Source organism: Aquarana catesbeiana, linkage group LG06 (assembly GCF_042186555.1).
Source record: "Aquarana catesbeiana isolate 2022-GZ linkage group LG06, ASM4218655v1, whole genome shotgun sequence".
Taxonomy (NCBI): domain Eukaryota; kingdom Metazoa; phylum Chordata; class Amphibia; order Anura; family Ranidae; genus Aquarana; species Aquarana catesbeiana.
The window spans coordinates 81,152,642-81,168,070 of record NC_133329.1 but is presented as its reverse complement, the minus strand read 5'-3'; the positions used below and the strand labels follow the sequence as shown (position 1 = coordinate 81,168,070).

Sequence of the window (15,429 nt, the reverse complement as noted above, 5' to 3'; positions counted from 1 at the left end):
AATCTCAATGTGTCCCCTTTCAGCCCTGACTTCCTATATAGATCTATTGTCCCACCTTTCACTCTATATCTCCATGTGCCCCTCTCACCCCTCACTTCCCATATTGATCCATCGGCCCACCTTTCACTCTATAACTCCATGTATCCTGTCAGCCCTGACTTCCTATATAGATCCATCGGCCCACCTTTCACTCTATAACTCCATGTATCCTGTCAGCCCTGACTTCCTATATAGATCTATTGTCCCACCTTTCACTCTATATCTCCATGTGTCCCCTCTCAGCCCTGACTTCCTATATAGATCTATTGTCCCACCTTTCACTCTATAACTCCATGTATCCGCTCAGCCCCGACTTCCTATATAGATCCATCGGCTCACCTTTCACTCTATATCTCCATGTGTCCCCTCTCAGCCCTCGCTTCCCATATAGATCCATCGGCTCACCTTTCACTCTATATCTCCATGTGTCCCCTCTCAGTCCTCGCTTCCCATATAGATCCATCGGCCCACCTTTCACTCTATGTCTCAGTCCTGTCTTTCTATATATAACAATGGTCCCACCTGTCATCTTTTTGGATCACAAACGAAGTGTGTTTGACTGCACCGGATAGAATAATACCACAGTGCCATGCGATGAACTTTACACGCACATTAACTTTATTGGCATCCCAGTCTTAGTCCGTAGGGTTCAATACTGAGTTGGCCCGCCCTTTGCAGCTATAACAGCTTCAACTCTTCTGGGAAGGCTGTCCACAAGGTTTAGGAGTGTGCCTATGGAAATGTTTGACCATTCTTCCAGAAGCGTATTTGTGAGGTCAGTCACTGATGTTGGACAAGAAGGCCTGGCTCGCAGTCTGCACTCTAATTCATCCCAAAGGTGTTCTATCGGGTTGAGGTCAGGACTCTGTGCAGGCCTGTCAAGTTCCTCCAAACCAAACTCACTCATACATGTCTTTATGGACCTTGCTTTGTGCACTGGTGGGCAGTCATGTTGGAACAGGAAGGGGCCATCCCCAAACTGTTCCCACAAAGATAGGAGCATGAAATTGTCCAAAATGTCTTTGTATGCTGATGCCTTAAGACTCCTTTCACACTGGGACGTTTTTCAGGCGTTTTTCAGGCGCTTTAGCGTTAAAAAAAGCACCTGTAAAGCGCCTGAAAGAAGCCTCATCTGCAATCCCAATGTGAAAGCCCGAGTGCTTTCCCACTGGGGCGCTGCGCTGGCAGGGCGTCAAAAAAAGTCCTGCAAGCAGCTTCTTTGCAGCGCTTTCGTGTTTTTGCCACTGGGCTGGGTGCGCCAATGGCCCGAGCCCTTTCAAACTGCCAGCGCCCGAAAAACGCCTGAAAAACACCCCAGTGTGAAAAGGGTCTTAAGCGGCGCTTTACCTGCGTTTATCGCTGGCAGTGTGAAAGGGCTCGGACTTTCACATTGGGATTGCAGATGAGGCTTCTTTCAGGCACTTTACAGGCGCTTTTTTTAACGTTAAAGCACCTGAAAAACGCCCCAGTGTGAAAGGGGTCTAAAAGTTCCCTTCACTAGAACAAAGGGACTAAACCCAACCCCTGAAAAACAACCGCACACCATTATCCCCCCGCCACCAAAATGATTTGGAGAAGTGGCCCAATACTTTTGGCAATATAGTGTGGATGAGTGACTTTGGGGTGGAGGAATTTGACTGGCCTGCACAGAGTCCTGTCCTCAACCTGATAAATACCTTTGGGATGAATTAGAGCGCCGACTGCGAGACAGGCCTTCTCGTCCAACATCAGTGCCTGACCTCACAAATACGCTTCTGGAAGAATGGTCAAACATTCCCATAGACAGACTCCCAAACCTTGTGGACAGCCTTCCCAGAAGAGTTGATAGCTGCAAAGGGTGGGCCAACTCAATATTGAACCCTACGGACTAAGACTATATTTGGGGGATATTTATTATAGCAAAAAGTAAAAAATAATGCATTTTTTTTTAAAAAAATTGTCACTCTTTTTTTTGTTTATAGCGCAAAAAATAAAAACCGCAGAGATGATCAAATACCACCAAAAGAAAGCTCTATTTGTGGGAAAAAAAAAAGGACGTCAATTTTGTTTGGGTGCAACGTCGCACGACCGCGCAATTGTCAGTTAAAGCGACGCAGTGCCGAATCGCAAAAAAGTGCTCTGGTCAGGAAGGGGGTAAAATCTTCTGGGGCTGAAGCGGTTAAGATAACGGAGGGTTTAAAAACACTTTAAGTCAAGAAACTCACCACATTCCAGAAGAGCGGGTTGAAAATGATGCAGGCCACCGCAAACAGGAAATTGTACTCTTTAAAGTCCACGTACTGTGACAAGTCAGCCATGGCGGAGATGTCAATCTGCAAGAAAACATATGCTATTAGCTACAACATCAATGTAGCAAACAGATTTATGTACAGCTAATACACACTCACCGGCCACTTTATTAGGGACACCTTGCTAGTACCGGGTTGGACCTCCTTTTGCCTTCATTCCTCATGGCATAATTTCAACAAGGTGTAGGAATAGGAATATATATATATATATATATATATATATATATATATATATATATATATATATATATATATATATATATATATATATATATATATATATATATATATATATATATACACACACACTATATCTAGGGGAAATTTACAAGCACATCCATCAAAGCGACAATCTTCATCATCCACAGCAACCAATCACAACGCACCTTTACTGCTCTTTGTAGCTCTCCTAGGTACTTTGGATTGCCTGATTAATAACTTTGGCTGGAGCTCCTGCTATGAAAACGACAACAGGCCTCATTTGTCAAAGCGTCTGGTTGGCTGCTATGGAGAACATATTTGTGTTTACAATCAACGTCCAGCATGCATTGCAGACACGGGAACTGGAAATTGGATGCTAGTAGCAACAAGGCGTTCTTGTTGCCCCCATCAACCAGATTGCAGCTCCTGGTCTTGGTCATAGCATCCTCACATGTAGTGCATTTGCTAATGCGGGAAATCACATGGCCGGCTGCAGTTTTAAAAGGTCTAGGGGGTCTTTTTCTTACGTTTCCAACATTTAACAACTTAAGTGAATGTGCCGCTATGCCAGTGTAAAACGCAGACCGCACTGAACCCGTAAGTGTGAACCAATCCTTAGTGGCAATCCATTTATAGGGCTTATTTAGATGGGCGCTGAGATCCGTCTTTTATGCTGAGACGCTTTTTACTGCATCTTTTTCGTACCTTGGAGCTGTGCGCAGGCACCCCATAAAAGTGGATGCAGACCATAGGCGTGCGCACAGGGTGTGCCAGGTGTGCCTAGGCACACCCTAATCACTCCGTGTGGCACAGATTCCTCCTGTTCAGACCCCTCATATTTCACCACAGCCCCCCTCTCAAAAATTGTAAAAAAAAAAATTAAAAAAAAAAATTGTATATATTTACATACACGCTTAAAAAAATATATATACACAATAAAAAAAATAAATAAAAAAAGTTTTAAAAAAAATAAGAAAATTAAATAATACAAATAAAAACTGACACCGTCCACTGCTCTCCTGACACCATCCATTGCTCCACTGACACTGTCACACGCATGTGTTTGAGCTTTGGGGTGCACACCCTAATGCAATAGGCTGCGCACACCCATACCACCCAACTTTTTGAGATGGGAATGAGAGACACCTATCAGCAAAAGCATGCAGGCATAGGACACACCCCCGCCACGCCCCCTTAAAGGAGAATTGTACAAAAAGAAACAAGATTGGGTAAACCCACAAGTACTTTTTTTACCACTACTATTCTTTATATTGGCTTTTGGAATTTACAAATGCAGCAATTTAGAAATCAGATGAAAGGTTTAGCTCTGGGAAACACTTTTTGAAAGATAAAAAGTGCATTTTATATACATCTATATAGATCAGACCAAAATGAGGGACACATGAGGAGGAATGAGGGACAGAGGGACATTGCTCCAAATCAGGGACAGTCCCTCGAAATCAGGGTTGGGAGCTATGGCACACCTATGATGCAGATGCAGCAGCTGCACGGACAGTTAAATGTCAAAATGTAACATGCGGGCAGGAGCGGGTGCATGGATCTGAACGCACAGCGTCTGCATCCTCTTCTATGGGCTGCTCGGAGGTGGATGCACACACAGTATGGGGGATGGGGCTCATCGCTCCGTCTGAAGGAGTCCTGACAACACATGGTGATAAACCGTAAGGACCAGTTCACACCACATGCAGTCCAGTGCGTTTTTTTCCTGCATCAAAAACACATAGAAATAGGGTTATATGGTTTTCAATGGCATAGTTTACACCAGTGCTTGCAGTTCTAGTGCGTTCCAGTTCCAGAAAAATAAAAAGTAGAACACGCTGCATTTTTCCTGCACTGGAACACTGTAAAAAGCATCAAAAACTCACAGGAATGCACCTAAACGCACCAAAAACGCACTGTAACACCCATGTTCTTATTTAGACCCCTTTCACACTGGGGCGTTTTTCAGGCGCTTTAGCGTTAAAAAAAGCGCCTGAAAGAAGCCTCATCTGCAATCCCAATGTGAAAGCCCGAGTGCTTTCACACTGGAGCGCTGCGCTGGCAGGGCATCAAAAAAAGTCCTGCAAGCAGCTTCCTTGCAGCGCTTTAGGAGCGGTGAATACACCGCTCCTAATGTTCTCCTTCCCATTTAAATCAATGGGAAGCGCCTGCAAAGCGCCTTGGCAGCTGCGCTTTGTGGGCGCTTTTAACCCTTTATTCGGCCACTAGCGGGGGTTAAAAGCGCCCCCGCTAGCGCTCGAAAAACGCTGGTAAAGCGCCGATGGTTTAAGCGGTGCTTTACCAGCGTTTTTCAGGCACCGGCAGTGTTAAAGGGCTCTTAAAGCACTCTGGCTTTCACATTGGGATTGCAGGTGAGGCTTCTTTTAGGCACTTTTTTTAACCACTTCCCGCCCGGCCTATAGCAGATTGACGGCCGCGCGGTGGTTCAGTTATCCTGAGTTGGCGTCATATGACGCCCTGCAGGACAACAGCCGCCGCACGCCCGCTACACCGATCTCGGTAAAGAGCCTCCAACGGTGGCTCTTTACCACGTGATCAGCTGTGTCCAATCACAGCTGATCACGATGTAAACAGGAAAAGTCGTTAATTGGCTTTTCCTCACTCGCGTCAGTGCCCGTCAGTGCAGCCATATCAGTGCCCGTCAGTGCAGCCATATCAGTGCCCGTCATTGAAGAAGAAAACGTTCTTATTTACAAAAAAAATTAAACAGAAACAAAAAAAAACTTGTTTTTTTTTCAAAATGTTCTTTTTTTTTTTTTTTTTTTTTTTTTTTTTAGTTGTTAGGCAAAAAATAAAAACCGCAGAGGTGATCAAATACCACCAAAAGAAAGTTGTATTTGTGGGAACAAAATGATAAAAAAAATTAGTTTGGGTACAGTGTTGTATGACCGCGCAATTGTCATTCAAAGTGCGACAGTGCTGAAAGCTGAAAATTGACTTGGGCGGGAAGGTGTCTAAGTGCCCGGTATTGAAGTGCTAAAGCGCCTGAAAAACGCCCCAGTGTGAAAGGGGGCTTTCAGGTTAAGGAAAAAAAAAAAAAGGGGGGGGGGGGGGGGAAATGCACTGGAACGCATCAAAAACGCACATGCAAAAAAGCATCTGGAGCGCATCCGGACTGCTTTTCTATGGTGTGAACTGGCCTGAAAACGCACATTTAAAACGCATGTTATCAGACGATCGCTCAAAGAAAAGGGTATCGATACTTGCAACGCGCTTTTTCAGCACAGGCAGAAGGATTGCTCAGGCTATAAAGGGAACCTTTGCAAGGGGAGACAACAGGTCCACTTTATAGGAGCTCCTTGTCCAGAAGATCACTCACATTTCTTCCAATCAGAGGGTCACTACATCCACTAACCAATGAAAACAAAGCATGCAGACTTTACCTTGGAATGATCCAAATTACTGAGCCCTCCGCAGCAGTCCCAGTGTAGGGGAGTCTCTGCCTGGGCCAGCCCTGCCTGTGTGTTTATCACTATGATTGACAGCAGTGATCAGGACATCTGTGACATCACAGAGCAAAGGTGCCTGACAGGCTGGAGCTGTCCCCAGCAGCCACGTGTATACACACTTCCGTTATCCCCCCTCCTACTGAGCATGTGCAATGCTTGGTGCACACACACCCCCATCTATAACAATGGTAGCTGATCCAATGTCCAGCGATACATTGTATCCTGTGCACCTCCCTGATCTCTGCTTATTTAACCCTTTCCTACAATGTAACCCTGCACACCATTAACCCATCCATTACTAGCTACATACAATTAACCCTTTACTAGCTGCCCAGGGCTGTTTGTTATAATAAACCCTCACCACAAAAGCCCTGAAGCAATATTTTTTACTTTTTGCTATAATAAATATCCCCCAAAAAATATATAAAAAAATATTTTTTTCCTCAGTTTAGGCCGATATGTATTCTTCTACATATTTTTGGTAAAAAAAAAAAAAAAAAAAATCGCAATAAGCGTATATTGATTGGTTTGCGCAAAAGTTAGATCGTCTTCAAAATAGAGGATAGTTTTATGGCATTTTTATTAATAATTTTGTTTTTTTTTTATTAGTAATGACGGCGATCTGCAATTTTTATCGTGACTGCAACATTATGGCGGACACATCGGACACTTTTGACACTATTTTGGGACCATTGTCATTTATACAGCGATCAGTGCTATAAAAATTCACTGATTACTGTATAAATGACACTGGCAGGGAAGGGGTTAACCACTGGGGCACGATCAAGGAGTATAGGAGCGGTGTATTCACTGCTCCGAAAGCACCCCTTCCCATTGAAAACAATGGGGCAGCGCCGCAAACTAGCGGCGCTATACCGGCGGTTTTAACCCTTTTTCGGCCACTAGTGGGGGTTAACACCACCCCGCTAGCGGCCGAATAGCGCCGTTAAAACAACGGTAATGCGGCGCTAAATATAGGACCGCTTTACCGCCGATGCCCACAACACCCCAGTCTGAAAGTAGCCTTAAAGGGGACGTACCTGTACGCCCATTTGCGCAGCCGTGCCATTGTGCCGTCGTATGTCGTTGCGCACTGGTCGACAAGTGGTTAAGACCCCTTTCACACTGAGGCGCTTTTCAAGTGTGAAAGCGTTCATTGATTTTAATGGAAATAGGTTTTTGTGAGCTTTTCAGGCACTTTTTTTAGCGTGAAAGTGCCTGAAAAACGCCCCAGTGTGAAAGGGGTCTTAACCACTTGTCGACCAGCGCACGACGACATACGACGGCACAATGGCAGGGCTGCACAAATGGGCGTACAGGTACGTCCCCTTTAAGGCTACTTTCAAACTGGGGTGTTGTGGGCATCGGCGGTAAAACAGCTGTGGAGTAAAACAGATAAAACACTTACTGCACAGCTGTTTTAGCCCATTGCTGACCATTTAATAATTGACAAGACTGGGAATACATTATGATCCCATACCATCCAATTTAATTGTATATTGGTATATAGTAGCAGAGGATTAAAACAAACACGCCCGGACTTGGCCAGTTGCACTTGTGTGTTTTATGTTTGTCCTGTATGTTTGAATTGTCTGTGGGATTTGTTTCATTTTTGCTTGAAACTAAATCATTTTATTGTATTGCACTTTTACCAATGAATTTCTAAAAATAACTTTTTTCTAATTGATATCTGAATAAAGTTGTTATTTTTGCATAACCTTCATGATTGATCTTTGTTGCCAAAGTAACCCCTTTTTTAGCATGTTTTTTTGGGCGGTTGGGGTCTTTGGAGGTGTTTACAATCTGCTGGCGCAAAACAGCGCAAATTCCAAATCGTGTGGCAATCGCGGCTCGGCCCGCAATGCTCGCTTGGCTGCCATGATCACCCCAAACGCGATGCGATTCTGCAAACCCAAAAAAGTGCGTGAAGCTTGCGGCTTTAAAAAGGAGTAGGAGCTTCTTATTGGGTGATAAACTCGCATAGGGCAGCCCTTTCAAGTGAATGGGGTTGGCCCTATGCGACACGCAAAATCACGTGAGAATCGCTCTTTGAAAAGGCTCCATTCGTAAATTAAAACGCACGTCATTTTGCACATTTTTTTTTTTTTGCTCGTTTGTCATGCGATCTGCATAGAATTTTTGCTGTTTGCGCCTTTTTTACAGCATACAGCGTTTGTTGCGTGTTTTTGCATGCAGCAAAACTTTTGTGGTGCCATTTAGGCTCCATTCATGTATGTGCAAGTGAATGCACTTTTTTGCTTGCTTGCCACGATTGGGGTGCCAATAAGGCTCCATTCACATTTGCGCATGCACATTGTGGGTATGGTAGTCTATTCAAGTCAATGAGCTGGCATGCCCAGGAGAAACATGGGGAAAGAAGACCCCGACCCTTATTCAAAACCACGCCGCACTAAATGACATGGTGCTGCTGCTGCACCATAAGCTTTAGCGTGCGCAAAATTGCGGCACCCCCCCCCCCCCCCCCTGTGCGTCTGCAACACTGCAGCACATTTCTCAGTGCATTTGCAAAATCATGCGCATTCCCCACTCACAGAGATGTAATCCTAGCCTGACAATTAATGCCGCTGCCAGCGCAACGCACGTTTTTTGCTCTTTTGGAACACGCACATTTCTGCGTGTGTCCCCAGAACCCCCAGATCTACGATTCAAGCGTTTGGCTTGTGGTTGCATTGTGCTCCTATTGAACTCAATGGGCGAGCTTGACAGTATGAGTTCAAATGTTAGCATTTGGGTGGGCAGCTGGGGGTTGGTAAAACTTAAACTGCGCATGCACAGTGGCAGTACGCGACTATGGAGTTCACGGGGTTAAAGAAGTAGGCAGCGAGGAGGCGATGCAACACCTCCTCACTGCCTGTCAATTGCTCTCTGAAGAGCGACCCAAACACGATCACTCTTCAGAGACCAAAGCTAGTGTGAACAAGCCCTCCTGTATCGAATCTTCACTGCCTGCTTTAACCCTTTGAACCCTGAAGTAGCGCACTGCAACCACGTACACTGCATGCGGTTGCGGGGTGCTTGCATAGTGCACCCTGAGAAGAAATATACATTCTTTCTTAGCAAGAAATTATCATAACAAAACAGGAAAGGGGGGGGTGTCATTACAAAAAATTCCCCCTCTGACATGTGCCAGGCCCCAGGCGCCTTTCTAGCTTACTCAGGTAACTGCACCCCCAGGATAGGCAATGCGCTATGGGATACCAACCTTCACATTGAGGGCTCATTTACACTACAACGTCAATATTGCCCCTCTGAGGAGCAATCCACAGTGGATCTTTTGACATTTGACAGGCGGGTTGGAGGAAATGTTTTAACCCCTGAAAGCCTGTAGGTCTGTGCAGCAACTGCACGCATCGCACGTGGTTGCGGCATGGCTCCATTCCTTTGGTGGCAGTGTAATCTGTGGTATCTTTTATGTTGTGCCATACCACGACTGTGGCAGTGTGTACTAATATGGCTGGTGGTCATGTTAACTTGCAGCTGGGCAGTTGGGGAAGGGTTCAATAAAATCACAGCTCAACCATCTATTCTTTGCCATTTGTACTGTGTTAAACGCAATGATGACATTTGGAATCCCCTACAGGAAATTACTTTAGTGAGGGTTACAGGGCTCTGAGCGATCGGGAACGTATTGCTGGATGTCTAGGCTAGTGGTCTCCAAACTGCAGCCCTTTACTTGCCTTTATCTGGCCCTTAGGCCACTATTCCTCCTACTGACATCCCTGTCATAATTCCTGCCACTAACGTCAACAGTGGGGCACTATTCCACCCACTGACACCAGTGATGGGGTACTATTCCTCCCACTGACACATATAGTGGGGCACTATTCTTCCCACTGACACCGACGATGGGGTACTATTCCTCCCATGAACTCCAACAATTGGGCACTATTCCTCCCACTGGCACCAGTGATGGGACACTATTCCTCCCATTGACACCAACGATGGGGTACTATTCCTCCCATGGACACCAATAATGGCGCACTATTCTTCCCATGGACACCAACAATGGGGCACTATTCCTCCCATCTTCCCATGGACACCAACGGTGGTGCACTATTCCTTTCACTTTTCCTTTAATTCCTTTCACTGGTGCCAATGATAAGGCACTATTCCTACTATTGCTACTGCTGAAACCAATGATGGGGCACTATTCTTCCCACTGACACCAATAATGAGGTACTATTCCTCTTTTGAACACCAATGATGGGGCACTATTCCTCCTATGGACACCAAGGATGGGGTAATATTCCCCCGATTGACAGCAACAATGAGGTACTATTCCTCCCATTGACAGCAACAATAAGGTACTATTCCTCCCAAGGACAACAACAATGGGGCACTATTCCTCCCATGGACACCAACAATGGGGCACTATTCCATTCCTTACATGGACACCAACAATGGAGCACTATACCTCCAATGGACACCAACAATGTGTACTATTCCTCCCATGGACACCAACGATGGGGTACTATTCCTGCCATGGAGACCAAGGAATTGCATTATTCCTCCCATGGACTCCAACAATGGGGCACTATTCCTCCCATGGACACCAATGATGGTGCACTATTCCTTTCACTGACGCCAATGATGAGGCACTATTCCTAAAGCTGACACCAAGGATGGTGCACTATTCCTCCCATGGACACCAACGATGGGGGCACTATTCCTTTCACCAACACCAATGATATAGCATTGGTACCAATTCCAGGACATTTTCTACTCCCACAGTCTGGCCCCTCTAAAGCCTGAAGCTTTAGAGGCACTTTGTTTAGAAAGTTTAGAGACCTCTGATCTAGAAGGTGGCGCAGTGTTTGGCAGGGTGGTCAGTACTACTGCAGTAACTCTGTTAAAATTGGGCATCCCCCACAAGAAATGACAACTCTGCAGAAGAACATCTACTCCAGGGAGCTAGAAAGCTCTTCCAAGTTTTGGAGACACTACATTACTGAAGGGGAGGACACATACAGTAGTTTGGCAAGCAGGGGGCCACTTCTATAAAGTTCAAACCTGACAGTCAAGTGTGGTAACATCCAACTAACATGAAAAGATGTTGCAAGTTTTAGAGGCAAGATTGAGGGATGTCCGGGTGTTGGCACATAGCTTGTCAGGATGGAGGGCAATGTAACAGCTTCAGGTTCAGAATAGGCCACACACCACCATTTGGCTTGGGCACCATGAACAGGCTGGAAAAGTAACCATACAAAACTTCAGCTTGTAGCCTCTGAACACAATTTTCTGCACCCATACATTGAAGATACACTGTATTACCAAAAGTATCGGTACACCTGCCTTTACACGCACACGAACTTTAATGGCATCCCAGTCTTAGTCCCTAGGGTTCAATATTGAGTTGGCCCACCCTTTGCAGCTATAACAGCTTCAACCCCTTGAGAAGGCTGTCCACAAGCTTTAGGAGTGTGTCTATGGGAATGTTTGACAATTCTTCCAGAAGCTCATTTGTGAGGTCAGGCACTGATGTGGATGAGAAGGTCTGGCTCGCAGTCTCTGCTCAAATTCATCCCAAAGGTGTGCTGTCAGGTTGAGGTCAGGAGTCTGTGAAGGCCAGTCAAGTTCTTCCACCCCAAACTCACTCATCCATGTCTTTATGGACCTTGCATTGTGCACTGGTCCAAATTATTTGGTGGGGGGGAGGGGATTATGGTGTGGGGTTGTTTCTCAGGGGTTGGGCTTGGCCCCTTAGTTCAGGTGAGGGTAACTCCTAAAGCATCAGCATACCATGACATTTTGGGCAATTTCATGTTCCCAACTTTGTAGGAACAGTTTGGGGATGGCCCCTTCCTGTTCCAACATGACTGCGCACCAGTGCACAAAGCAAGGTCCATAAAGACATGGATGAGTGAGTTAGGAGTGGAGGAACTTGACTGGTCTGCACCTCAACCCAATAGAACACCTTTGGGGTGAATTTGAGCGAAGACTGTGAGCCAGGCCTTCACGTCCAACATCAGTGCCTGACCTCACAAATGCGCTTCTGGAAGAATGGTCAAACATCCCCATAGACACACTCCTAAACCTTGTGGACAACCTTCTCAGAAGATTTGAAGCTGTTATAGCTGCAAAGGGTGGGCCAACTCAATATTGAACCTATTTAAACTAATGATTAAGCACAAGTGACCGTTTTTTTGGTGTCCCATGGTGTTATCACAGTGACTTCAAATAAAGGCATTTTGGAACCTTTGGATGTGCAGCCGTTCTTCTTTTCTTCAATTATCCTACGCAGGCAGGCCGGGGCGAGCACTCCTATCAGGTCCAAATTGAGGTATTACATACACCTGGAGCAGCAGATCCTTCTTTCAATATTGAACCCAACAGACTAAAGGCCCATACACACGATCTGACTTTTTGACAACAAACATGCAAATTAGCTGTTTTAAGGCAACATCCGACCATGTGTACGCTCCGTCGGACAAACTTTTTCAATTTTCATCGAACTTTTGTTGGCTGTGCGAACGGACAAACTTTCCGGCAACAAAAGTCCGATGGAGCAAAGTCCGATCGTGTGTTCACAAAAACATCGGACTTTTGTACAAACTACAGTACTTGCCCACGAGAATGTTTCCAGCACGATCCCATGGCGCTGGTTCTCGGCGACAGGGTACTCCAACCCTTAGGTCTGGTATGGATTTTAAGGGGAACCCCCTACATCCGAGGGGGTCACCAGGTGACATTGGGGGTCCCCCCAAAATCCATACCAGACCCTCATCCGAGCACGCAGCCCGGGCAGGAAAGGAGGTGGGGATGAGGGAGCGCCCCCCTCCGAATCGTACCAGGCCGCATGCCCTCAACCTGGGGGGTAGGTGCTTTGAGGCAGGGGGGCGCCCTGCGGCCCCTCACCCCAAAGCCCCTTGTCCCCATGTTGATGAGGACAAGGGCCTCTTCCCGACAACCCTGGCTGTTGGTTGTCGGGGTCTGCGGGCGGAGGGCTTATCGGAATCCGGGAACCCCCTTTAATAAGGGAACCCCCAGATCCCGCCCCCCACCCTATGTGAATGAGTATGGGGTGTATGGGGTACACCTCTTCCCCAGGTGTCTGGTTCTTCTCCCGCTCTCCGGGACTGTGACGTCATAAGGGGCGGGGTCACCGGATGACATCACCCGGTGACCATGCCCCATGCCTATATAAGTCGTTGCGCACCGCTCACACGGCATTACAGCGGGAGAGAGCGTTGTGTCAACATCGGAAGAAGAGAAGAGGGAACAAGACGACGGAGAAGACTGGGCCACCGCTAGCAAAAGAGCAGAAGATAGCGGAGGAACCCGGCAGAAGAACCGGAGAGCGGGAGAAGAACCAGACACCTGGGGAAGAGGTGTACCCCATACACCCCATACTCATTCACATAGGGTGGGGGGCCGGGATCTGGGGGCCCCCTTATTAAAGGGGGCTCCCAGATTCCGATAAGCCCTCCGTCCGCAGACCCCGACAACCAACGGCCAGGCTTGTCGGGAAGAGGCCCTTGTCCTCATCAACATAGAGACAAGGTGCTTTGGGGTGGGGGGGCCGCAGGGCGCCCCCCTGCCTCAAAGCACCCACCCCCCATGTTGAGGGCATGCGGCCTGGTACGGTTCTGGAGGGGGGGCACTCGCTCATCCCCACCCCCTTTCCTGACCGGCCGGGCTGCGTGCTAGGATAAGGGTCTGGTATGGATTTTGGGGAGCCCCCACACCGTTTTCTCTGCGTAGGGGGTTACCCTTAAAATCCATACCAGACCTAAGGGCCTGGTATGCCCCTGGAGGGGAACCAATGCTGGTTTTTTATTTAAAATTTGGCATGGAGTTCCCCCTCATGATTCATACCAAACACCTGTCAGCAATGCCTGTCGCTCATCGCGAAAGGAAAAAACACATTTTTCCTTTCACGATGAGCGAGCTGGCTCCCGCGACGGGGCCCGCAGGTGTCAAATCTCGCCAATAACAGCAGCAAGATTGACACAATATCGCGGTCACCTACTGTACAAACACGCATGCTCAGAACCAATGCAAAAGATCAGACAACAATACAGAAGTTGACCAAAGGGTGGCGGTAAAGAGCTGAAAAACCACGTGATTGTGTGAAATTTGGATGAAAAAGTCCTGCCGTGTGTATGCTTAATTAGTTTACAGCCAACGCCCTTTGTACAAAAATCCACAGGAAAGTTTGTACAAAGTCTGATCGTGTGTATGAGGCTTAAGACTGGGATGCCATTAAAGTTCATGTGCGTGTAAAGGCAGGCATCCCAATACTTTTGGTAATATAGGGTATGTGGGATCCATAGTGCTATGAATATTGCCAAGCATCCTCCCACTTGCAGAAGTCAAGGTGCCCCTTCATTATGAAGGTGCTTTGTTGCCTATTTTGTTGGGCTTGAAGCTCCAGGACTTTTTCAGAAAGGAAGTTTTCGGTTTAGAACAAAAAGAACATCTTCTTGTTTCCAGATGAAGACAGCTAGCTTTGGAGACACTACTGAACAGGGGGGGTGACACATAGATGGGCAAGGAGGAAGTCACTTCTATAACGTTCAAACCTGAGAGTCCAGGATATTAGGCTGCTTTTGATTGGCCAGACAGAAGCCAGGGAGCAGCGCTAGCTCCGCCTCTCAGTGGAATCTTAAAAGCAGCAGGTTACCAGCTACAGCAACCCAGTTGCTATGGCAACAGTATCCATTAAACATATTATTGAGGTGGAAGAAGTTCAAGAGCTCCCATCTCATTATTGCCTATACTGCGGAAGCACACACAATGGTTTTCTGGAGGACGCTAATAAAGAATGTACATCAAAACAAAAATACATGATTGCCCTGAAATTACTTAGTGGCCCCAGGAAGGCAATGTGCCCACTTCTCCATAATGACAGCCCATATAATCTCGTATCTCACCAGCCACTTCACAGAGTTTCATTTCATCGTATTAGCATGCCGCAATTTTCTACTCGGCGTGAAATGGTGCCAGCATTGTAGTCAGATCTCCCGTGTCAAGGATTGGGTTTTTGCTGATGGAGAAGCGAAACGATGAGTCCTAGCTCTGCATCACAGCTCAAAGGGACACTTGGACTTTGATTATCTTGCACTTTAAGGTTTGGTCACCTACAAGTTGATGCATTGCAAGCAATAATCAAAGTTTCCCAGAATGGTCATGCAGATTAGAAGTGAGCTGCGGTAGGTCTGGCATTTCTATGAGTTTTTTTTTTTTTATTTTGGTGATATTGTATTTACAAAGTATTGGAGTTTGGGTGTTTTTTTTTAAAAGCCCATAAACTCCCCTCTATGTTATCCTATGTGTCCATGCACACATGGACGTTTTTGGACGTTTATCAGCAGTGGAGTTCATGGGCTGTTTTCTGAACGCCATAAAATTGCGTTCAAGAGCCGTACTGGAAATACCAGATGCCGGTAAAAGGTGTTAAACGGGGGTTA

General features: G+C 46.5%; 1 protein-coding gene across 2 annotated transcripts in view; it reads right to left on the bottom strand.

Moving 5' to 3' along the window:
- Positions 1 to 6,141, bottom strand: part of PEMT (phosphatidylethanolamine N-methyltransferase) — a 247,669-nt gene extending 241,528 nt beyond the window's left edge. Inside the window, exons 1-2 of one of the 2 annotated variants that reach the window (XM_073636305.1) lie at positions 5,933 to 6,141; positions 2,244 to 2,351 (exon numbers count right to left, since the gene is read on the bottom strand). In XM_073636305.1, coding sequence (XP_073492406.1) covers positions 2,244 to 2,336 — 93 coding nt within the window. In that variant the 5' untranslated portion in view covers positions 2,337 to 2,351; positions 5,933 to 6,141. Of the gene's footprint in view, positions 1 to 2,243; positions 2,352 to 2,713; positions 2,836 to 5,932 lie in introns of those variants that run through there. The other variant, XM_073636306.1, reaches the window with a different exon arrangement.
- Positions 6,142 to 15,429: the final 9,288 nt, after the last annotated feature.